Source organism: Calliphora vicina, chromosome 1, assembly GCF_958450345.1.
Source record: "Calliphora vicina chromosome 1, idCalVici1.1, whole genome shotgun sequence".
In the NCBI taxonomy this organism is placed as follows: Eukaryota; Metazoa; Arthropoda; class Insecta; order Diptera; family Calliphoridae; genus Calliphora; species Calliphora vicina.
The window spans coordinates 87,754,614-87,764,808 of record NC_088780.1 but is presented as its reverse complement, the minus strand read 5'-3'; the positions used below and the strand labels follow the sequence as shown (position 1 = coordinate 87,764,808).

At 27.5% G+C, this 10,195-nt stretch overlaps 1 protein-coding gene across 1 annotated transcript in view; it reads left to right on the top strand.

Moving 5' to 3' along the window:
* Positions 1-1,968: 1,968 nt before the first annotated feature.
* Positions 1,969-10,195, top strand: part of beat-VII (beaten path VII) — a 327,320-nt gene continuing 319,093 nt past the window's right edge. Inside the window, exon 1 of the mRNA XM_065499191.1 lies at positions 1,969-2,108. Coding sequence (XP_065355263.1) covers positions 2,051-2,108 — 58 coding nt within the window. The 5' untranslated portion in view covers positions 1,969-2,050. The remainder of the gene's footprint in view (positions 2,109-10,195) is intronic.

Here is a 10,195-nt window from a genome sequence, read left to right as displayed (position 1 = left end):
TATTATCGATAACAACTGTAAAAAAATCTTCTATTTTCGATAACTTCTCTAAATAAAAGTTCTGTTATCGATAACATTTCTATTATAAAGATCTTTTAATGATAGATTCTCTGTCATCGTTCAATTTTATTCTTAAACTCCGAAACTTTTGCAAATGAAAACAGTAGAAAAGTACAAACGTACCAAATATTTCAGCTCTAGTAACAACAAACTTCGTGTGAGTGTGAATTTGTGAAAGAGCGTAAATAAAAAAAAAATGAAATTATTAGGAATAGTGGCATTGAAAATACAATACAAAAACAAATTGAAGCAACAAATGGATTTGTTTTCAAAGCTTACGAAAGAAAGCTTTCGGCTAAGGGGAATTTATTTACACAACTTCCACTGAACATTTGTCACAAACTGGAAAGAGACTAAAGAGAGCGAAAAGGGAAAACATAAATGGCTGGGTATTTGTAGCTAAAGGACGAAAGTGTTATAGTTTAATACGAATAACATCTGTTCCGTATACGAGTTCCAGACACACACCATGCTACATAAACTCAAGTGGGTGTTGTAGGTATTTTTTGTTAGTGTATCTGTGAGGGTGTGTGCTAGTGTGTGTGGGGGTTTGTTAAAATAATTTTCATTTTAACATTAAATTTCCACGCATACACTCACACACTGTGCAACATTTACATTTACTCACTCACTCGCTAAGCTCTTATTCGTCGGTGAGTGATATTTAGCTTGTGTCAGCTTTCCAAAAACAGGTTTTATGCCCGTCAGTCTAGGATAAACGCTTAAGACGGCACAACAAGTGCACGCGTGTAAATAAAAAGAAGAAGAAAAAAATAGAAAAAAATATACCAGAACCTACTACAACCAAAACATTCTACAAACGCGGTCCATACATATCCACTCACCATCATTTCAACAAAAAAAAAACAAACTTTCACTCACTTGTGATTTGAAGTTTATTAAAAAAAAATATTGTTATAAAACTCTTTGTCAATGCAGCAGACCTTAGAATAAAACTTAAATTTATTTTATATAAAATGCAGCGCGTAGTGTTGGTTATAAAAGGTTTTATATAAATTTTGTCAATTGGTTCGTTTCAGTGATTTAAAAAAAAATATTTGAAATTTGTACAACATACGTACATACTTAAAGCTAATTCAAAGCATTTCAAAACAAGCTGTTATTATTTTCCTAAAAATCGGGTCAGTAATTGAAATATAATAAAACAAGAAGTTGACAGTGTTAAATAAAGAAACGAGAATAGCTAACATGATTATTTGGTGTGAATGAAAATGATTTAACGACTTAACGATAGTTTTGTAATATTATTTCTTAAATAGTGAAATATAGTAAATATTTTTAAAAGAAATAAACAAATTTTTACCAACATTGTTTAAAAATTTGAAATAATCAAAAGTGTTACAAAAACCAAACAAATAAAAATTGGCACACAATTTATTATAAATAATAAAGAAAAGATTTCAAGCAATTGTGCCAAAAAAAATTCTCAATAACTAAAAAATGTAAAATAATTAAAAAAAAACCAACCAAATTACAATCACATTTGTTTCACAAATCCTAAACTACCCCTCCAACTAACAAAAATTTAAATTTGTTTATAATTAAAAATTATTCTCCTGAAGAAATAAAGAATATAAAAATATAGTTTCTCTAAAAAAAAATCCTTAAAAAGTTTCATAAGCAACCACCGATTTTCTTAATATAAAAAACCATCAATCTGATACAAATATAAATCATCAAATCTTAAAATAAATGTTGTGAATTATTTACTCAGATTTAGTGCAAGTGAAAAAAATCCTTAAATAAATATTTAATGAAAAGCCTAAATTATAGCAAATTCCTTTTAAAGTAAAAGGAAAATTGAGTCCTTAAAATTAACCACTATTATTTCAAATTTCTAACAAATTTGGTGAAATTGTGTAAAAGTTGTATTGTTCTTTAAATAAAAATAAATACAGTTTTTTAATTAATAATAAAATAATATATAATTTTGAGATTCCGTTACCACAAACATCTAATTGAATACATAATGCCTCAATTTTGGATAATCATTTTATGGTTAGGATTACTTGCTTTTAAACCAATAGGTAAGTGTTGAAATTTAATGAAAATATTAATAATTATTTAGCATAATTAAGAGAAACCAATCTCCTTTTTATATTAAACGTATAAGTAATAAATAAATCAAGTATAAATATGTAAATATAACTCATACGTTACGTATGTTTAATTTATGTATGTAAATTCATCATGACTTCTAATAATATTTAGCAACAAGTGTCATTATTTTAAATTTCTAAGCAAAAAACATTTCTTTACAATTAGTTTGACTCTAGCGCCACCATAACTAAAAATAATGTATTGAGGAAAGTGCGATAAACGTTTCGACTTCTATAGCTCGTCGGTATTTTAGCTATTTTGATAACTACTTAGTTGTTCTCAACTAGTTGCTTAAATACTACATAGAAAAACTTAAACTGCTGAATAATACTTATTGGAAGCACATTTTTGGGTATATTTATTGTGCAAGAAATACTTTAACAACTTTTAAAGGCAATAAGAAATATTTGGGAAAAACATTTGGATTTTGTGATTTCTGTTACCTTAGAATTTGTTTCAGCATTATAATAATTTTATGAGACCTATAGTCAATTATAACACTACTTACAAAATTACTCACAAATATGATATCAATATCCATGATACCAACAAGCATGAAGTCTTTCATTCTTAATTACTAGACTGAAATCTATTAAACTGAAAACTATTAAATTAAATAGATAAAACCCGAAATGAATTGACTAAATAAATAGAATTTAAATATACTTTATTTCCCTAAATTTATCGAAGTATGAAACTAAATATTTTATTTCTTAGCACTTTAACAAATTTATTCATAGATGTATATAAGGGCATATCATTTGGGTAAATTTACAGGAGACGACTTTTTTTGACATATATTCTAACACACAACTCGTCATTTGAGTCAGTAACTGAAGTGCCACATTAACAACAGAGTTTGATCTCTTTAATAACTGAAAGAATTAGCGAGAATTTATTTAAAAAATTCAGTTTTTCATGAAGTAGATAGCTTCAATGGTACTACAGCGTACAACGTCATTTTTAACGCCGGCCCCATAGACAAATCGCTCATTTACAGCAACAACGGCATAATTAAAAAAACACACATTTCGAGTTAATAGCACCATTGTATAGTAAATACTAGGATATTCAATTAATCGGGTTTCAGGTTTAATCGGTTAATCGAGCAAATAATTAATGGGGGTTTATATTTAATCGGTTAATTTTAAATTATTCGATTAATCGAATAATTTCTGGTTTCTGTTTAATCGTTTAATCTATCAAATAATTTATTGGGGTTTATATTCAATCGGTTAATTTTAAATTATTCGATTAACCGAATAATTTGTGTTTTAATTTTATACTGAAAGGAAAAACACGATTTGTGTGTACTTATATCAGCATTTTGTTAATAAAAAGAACAAAAGCATAAAAACCAAACAAAGCATAACTATCTAACAAAACCATAAACCAAAAATAGGGAATCTTCTTAAAGAATCTTAAAGAAATAGAATATAATTTAAATGCTTTCCTTTGAAACGATTTTATTAGGTTAGGTGACATGGGTTGCTCGCAATTTAGGGAGTTCACTCGGAGGCCTTGTGGCCCATTGTGATACCCTTAGAAATACTATTCCCTTATGCTGAAAATTCGCACATAAATTGAGAATAGTCTCCCTCCCTAATTTCGTTGACTATGTGATTCCTGTGGTCCCCATGGGAACCAACCGGTACTTCTAATAAATCTGATCATATTTACTAGTGACACATCTCTGAGACAGTCCAGATCATGGAAAAGAGCTCTACCAAGATGTAGTAGTCTATGCTCTTGTAAGGCTGGGCATTCACATAGAAGGTGCTGTACCGATTCCTCCTCCGATTTTATTAAGTTTTAATAAAACTTGACTTGAAAAAACTCTCTCAAGAACTATTTCTAGAAGACAATATTCACGAGTTAAGAAATAAAATTTGTATATTTAAATCTATATTTCTATATAAAGTACAAAAAAATTAAATTTCGGTTAATCGACACAAATTAATCAGTTTATTGCTATTTGAAAATCGTAAATTTTAAATTATTCGAGTAGTTAATCGGCCGAAATTAATCGGTCAACCGATTAATTTTACCGTTTGTGTGGTCATATTAAAGTTTCAACCAGAAGTTATTGCTCAAATTGAACCATCATTTTATTTTTCTTAAAAAATTAAAAAAAAATATACATGGGTTGAAAAACTAAAAACGACCTTGTAGCAAATGTGCGTTATGAAAGTATACGCTTTATAAAGTAGTACTGCATACTCAGTTTTTACCTATTAAAAACGTGGTTTATTTCCTTTGAATAAACCGGATACTTTTGATTGCAAATAAAAGCATTTTAGTAGTTTAAAATTTGTAACAAGTCTTTATTTATTTAAAATGTACAACAGCAGCAGTTCAAATAGTCACTCAGTGTTTTTATACACGTTTATAAATTCGCAGAAATACACACACTGTATAATAACGATGCTTAAAATTATATCCATTCACTTGTGCAACCGCAGTCACTATTTATACACTCTGCCATCTTCACCTGAGTAGACTAGATTGTTCTTAACGGTCAAAACTCGAATATTAGAATTCTAGAGTTTTCGATGTTAATGTCAGCAGCTTAAACATTTGGTGTTGCCATACTTAAAAACAATGCTAATCAACCGCATGCTATCAATATTGTTGATAAGTAGAAGCTTCTACTGATGGACATGATGAATGTTGCAGGCAGTCGTTACATACCGTTAAATTCAAATCGCTATTGCTAATTCGTAACAATATTTATTTATATATTTCTTTATAATATGTTTAGTTCGGTTATGTGCACCAAACTAAAGAGAACAATTTAGCTATTTCGGTACAATTATTTGCTTTAATATTTTCGAAACAAATAGTGAAAATATTCTTAAAAATTTAATCCTGTAATATGTTTGAGATTTTTCAATAAATTATCCTATAGTAAGACTAAATATATCAAAATGGAGTACATTATTCCCACATTTGGGTCTTCTAACTCTATTTAATTGTTTTTATTCAAGTTTTAAAAATCAGTACTAATAAATAAATTGATCTCGTTCGAAAAATGTTGATATTTATAATAAATTAATACTGCTAAATACATGAAATATTATTTTGTAAACGAATCTAATATAAAAAAATTATTTGGAAAAACTTATTTGAAATTAACAAGGATATTAAAGGATTACATTTCAAGGATTAATTTGAAGGACATTTGTATTAATTTTGTTTTGCTAATTAGGAAAAATACGTCATAACGAATTTAAACACTGACAATTTATTTAGTCAAATATTTGACTAAGCGTACCACTGTAAAATTTTCATTTTACTTTTAACAAATATTTATTTTGATTTTTGTCTCTTATCTATATATATAAAAGTGAATGTGTGTCTGTATGTATGTATGTTTATTATTATTAGTTTGGGATCTATAGACGGCTAAACGGCTGAACCGATTTGCTTGAAATTTTTACAGTATATTTATGTATGTCTGGAAGGAGCTATAGGCTACTTTTTGTTTTGAAATTTTAAGTGGGCGTGGTACCTCCCATACAAAGTTAATTTTTAAAATCAAATATTTAGGAAACTATAATAGCTATAGTCCTCAAATTTTGCATGAGCAATTCCACTGTTTGTTTAAATATTTGCGGCAAAATGGGAGTAGTAGCCACAGAGGGCGTGGCACCTCCCATATGATGATTATTTAAAAAATCTTATATATGGGATACAATAAGAGATAGAATCCATACATTTTGTACGGATATTCTACCATCAATTTTAATATTTAGGACAAGAATGGGCGGACTGAAATAGTGGGCGTGGCACTTCCCAAACAATCTAAATACTAAAATTCATATCTATCTGTATAATTGTAGTATGTAAAGCGTTCAAATTTTGTATGAACTACTTATTTAGGCCAAAAATGGGCAAAATAGCAATAGTGGGCGTGGCACCTCCCATAGATGTGATGAAAAATTATATATAGGGACAGCTATAGCAGCTATCAATATTAATATTTAGTACAGAAATGCGCGGACTACCAAAAATATTAAGTAAATGTTAAAATTTGTATGTATACATTTGAAACCCTTATATATATATAAAAGTCAATGTGTGTTTGTTTGTTTGTATGATTGTTTGCGTATTTGTAATGACACTCGACTTACAGTAAGGCAATTAATGAACAATCTAATCGGAGCGACCTTTATAACTGGGAATTATAACTTCGGAAATGCCATTTGATTTTACTCGATTGCAGTTTCCTATTTGCTTAGTATTTGCAATGATAATTGATAAAGCTCAATGTCAGTGTTTGCAAGTTTGCGGACTAAATCTAGAAAATCCATGTTTTTCACATGAACAGAAACTAATTTTAGATAGACTAAATATATTGTAAATCTTTACGGTACGGGTAGCGAAGCACACCGGGTTTTAGCTAGTAAAATATATTTATAATCAAGTAAACATATGCTTATGATATTGGTGAAGCATATTTCGTGAAATATTTGAACAATATTTTCAAATATATCCATTTTAAAAATGGTTATCAAATGAAAGAGGATATTTTTGATTTTCTGATTACTTATTGGGTGTATGACTTAAAAATGCGGAAGTTTTTAAAAATACTCGCTTTTTAATAATACTCGCATCAAACGAATCTGTTGCGTTCTATATAGGTTTTCTGTAATGGTCTGGTCAGATTTCAATAGATAGAACCTTTTTGCTCCCCCCCATACAGAGAATTACCTTAGGGCCAAAGATATTTGGATTTGATGTCGATTCGGCTGGTTCGCCGGGCTTCACATACGATCACTTACGCTTTGTCTTTCAAGGTCTCTCGGCTTCAATTCGTATGGTACCCAATATCCATGCTTTTGGATGAATCCCGCTACTCGCAAACTGCTAGTGTAGCTCCCAAGCTCTCGTTGAGTTTAACAACAATCTTCATGGAGTAATGTCCCATTCTTGATCTTCAACTTTTTAATATTTAATTTGTATAAATTCCAATCTGTATTTTTGTTATAAAAAAAACTGGTTTTGATTCTTTTAGTTGTATAGCACAATCAAATGTTAATTAAATTTGTGAGTGGTCTGAATTTACATCAAACCCTTCTATTTTGAATTTTCCGAACTAGAAATGGAAACATTCAAGGATATTAATGGATTAACATTTTGAAGGACAATTTTAACAGTTTTTTATTGAAACAATTTAAAACAATTTGCAAATAAGGATAAAAGCATCAAGAGATGGAAAATCTGAAAATGCAGTTTGACTATATAAAGTGTGTAATTTCAAACGTATATGGATTTTATCATGTGTTAAAAAAAATTTCAACTTGTTTTGTGCGTTAAAAAATTTAAGAAAAACTATGGATGTTTAATTTTTATTTTATTTCGAACAGCTGTAATTGGATCAGTGAAACATAACTATGCAAAAACTCATGTTTTGGAGGAAGTGGTCTTTATGACCTTATACGCATCATTGCTTCATTTGCATAATATGGTTATTTTATTGTTACTTAATTGTGAAATAGTTCTCATAGCCTCAATAGGCAGCAATTTTGTATCGATGCATACACCTGATGCCAATGCAATATTAAGTTTGAAAATTCCAACTTATGTTCGAACATTTTTTAAAGTTGTAAAATAATCTCTAGATAATGCATAAACCTAATGAAAATATAATATTATGTTCGAAAATTCGAACTTGCCTTCTAAAATTTGTTAAAGCTGTTGAATAATCTCTAAAACTTGAGGATTTTTTAAAAAAAAGTTTTATCTGAATCACAAATTTCATATTATCCAATTTAGAAATTAAAATTTAAAAAAACGTCCAAATTTTCATTAATTTGAAAGTATTTTCAAGATTTTTAAAATATTTTCGAAAATTGGATTTTAAATTCGAGCTATTTGAGGTGCTCTAAAAAGTATAAAATAAACTTTTTAATTAAACTAAAAGTGTTTTAAGGTAGTCCAGGCGCGGACCTAGAAGGAATTTCCCCCAAATCACAAAACCAAAAATTTTTAATATAGAAAAGGAAAACAAGAAAATTATAAAATAAATTTTATTAATTTTCCCCTTGAGTTTGTTTTGATTCGCATTTCTGTGGTTACTTAGAGAAAACCTTTCCCAAAATTTTAGGAAAACTAGAAATATCTCATTGAATATATTTTTTAATTCAATGAAAATATTAATTGTCCACAAAATATTAAAGTTTAGACAAAACACTAGCAATGATTTACTGATTTGTTTCCTCTTATTTCAGAAAATTCCAATTTAATTTCAGAAATTTCCAATTATATTTCAGAATTTTTAATTTATACTTAAAAACTTTCTGATTGTATTTCAGAAAATTCTATTGGTATTGCTATTATAATTTTCTGATATACAATTGGAAATTTCTGAAATATTTGAAAATCTTAAAAACATTTGGAAAATTCTGAAATACAATTGGTAATTTGTGAAATACAAATAGAAATTTCTGAAATATAAATCGAAAATTTTGAAATATAATTGAAATATTCTGAAATTCAATTAGAAAATTCTGAAATACAATTGGAAATGGTGTAGTAATAAATAATGAAAAGAGTAAAGAGTAAACACGTCAAACAAATTTGTGCTAAAAAAAGTGGTTACGCTCTTTTGAGCAAATAGTTGCCATATGTGATCCTTTTAGCTTTAATTTTTTTAATAAACTCTATAAATAATAAGACTTGTTAAAGTTTTTAAAAATATTACAAAACAACATCCCACTACCCAAAGAAAAATAATGAAACATATGAAATGAAAGAAATATTTCTCAATTTCATGCAAGCAAAACCTATTAAATACAATCCCTTTATATCTAAAACGTATGTGTAATAAATTGCCATCGAATATTTTAATAGAAATCGTACGCACATCATAACAAATATTTTATGTTTTTTGAAATTCCAAAGGGAAGTAATAAATTTGTCTTGTACTATATGTATATAATGTTCTTTTGAATATCTTGGATGCAAATAAATACATATTATTTAAAAAGTTTAAAAAAAAAAAAAACACTCAAAAACACTTTGGGAATTATTCCTTAAAACATAGTGCGTGCGATAATATCAAATCCAAACACAGAAGTGTTTTCGTGAGAGATACAAGTAATAAATTTTAGTAAAAATAATTAAAAATATTAAACATAAGAGTGGTTTAAGTGAGCAAAAATAATTCTTGAACTATTTGTATGTATAGAAAAAAACCATTTGTTCCTACGGCTAATGCGGCAATTAGTTCAGATTGAGTGAGTTGTAATTCTTCAGGATTAATTTATATAAAAATATTCATTATTCAACCTGTTGACTCATTTCACTACTTTTCAACGTATTAAATGAATAAATTATTAATAACTGTTAATCGAGATTTTAATTAATAATGACCTTTTAAATGTCATTAATTTTTCATTATTTGCTGTATTATGTATTTTTTTTTTAATTTTTATATTCACGCCACGTTAGCTGTGTAATTGAATGTTGTTATAATATAAATTTAATAGTTAAGTGAAAAAATACATCCATACATATTTAAAACAAAAAATTTCACTTAGAATTTTGTAAAAAAAAGTATATTGCTCTGTCAAAAAAAACTATTACGAATTATCACAAAAAAAAAAAAATTTCTATGAAAACTATTAATATTTCTTCAACAATTTCTGAAATAGAGTTGTCAAACCGGTTTTCGAATTATTCGAAAAACCGGGTCTTTTTCTAATTTTCTGGTTTTTACAAAAGGACGGTTTTCGAGTTATTCGATAAACCGGTTTTTTTGTCTCGAATTATTCGACAAAATCGAATATTTTTTAAAATTTATTTTAAGATTTTATGCGATTAATTTTTAATAATTTTAATACAACAAGTAAGAGAGCTATATTCGGCTATGCGGAATCTTATATACCCTTCACCAAATTGTGCTTAAAAATATTTTTTCAATTTTTTTAAAAAAAGTTTTTTCCAATTTTTTTTTTTTTAAAAAATCTTTTTTTGGGAAAAAAAATGTATGACAAAAAAATTCAAAAAA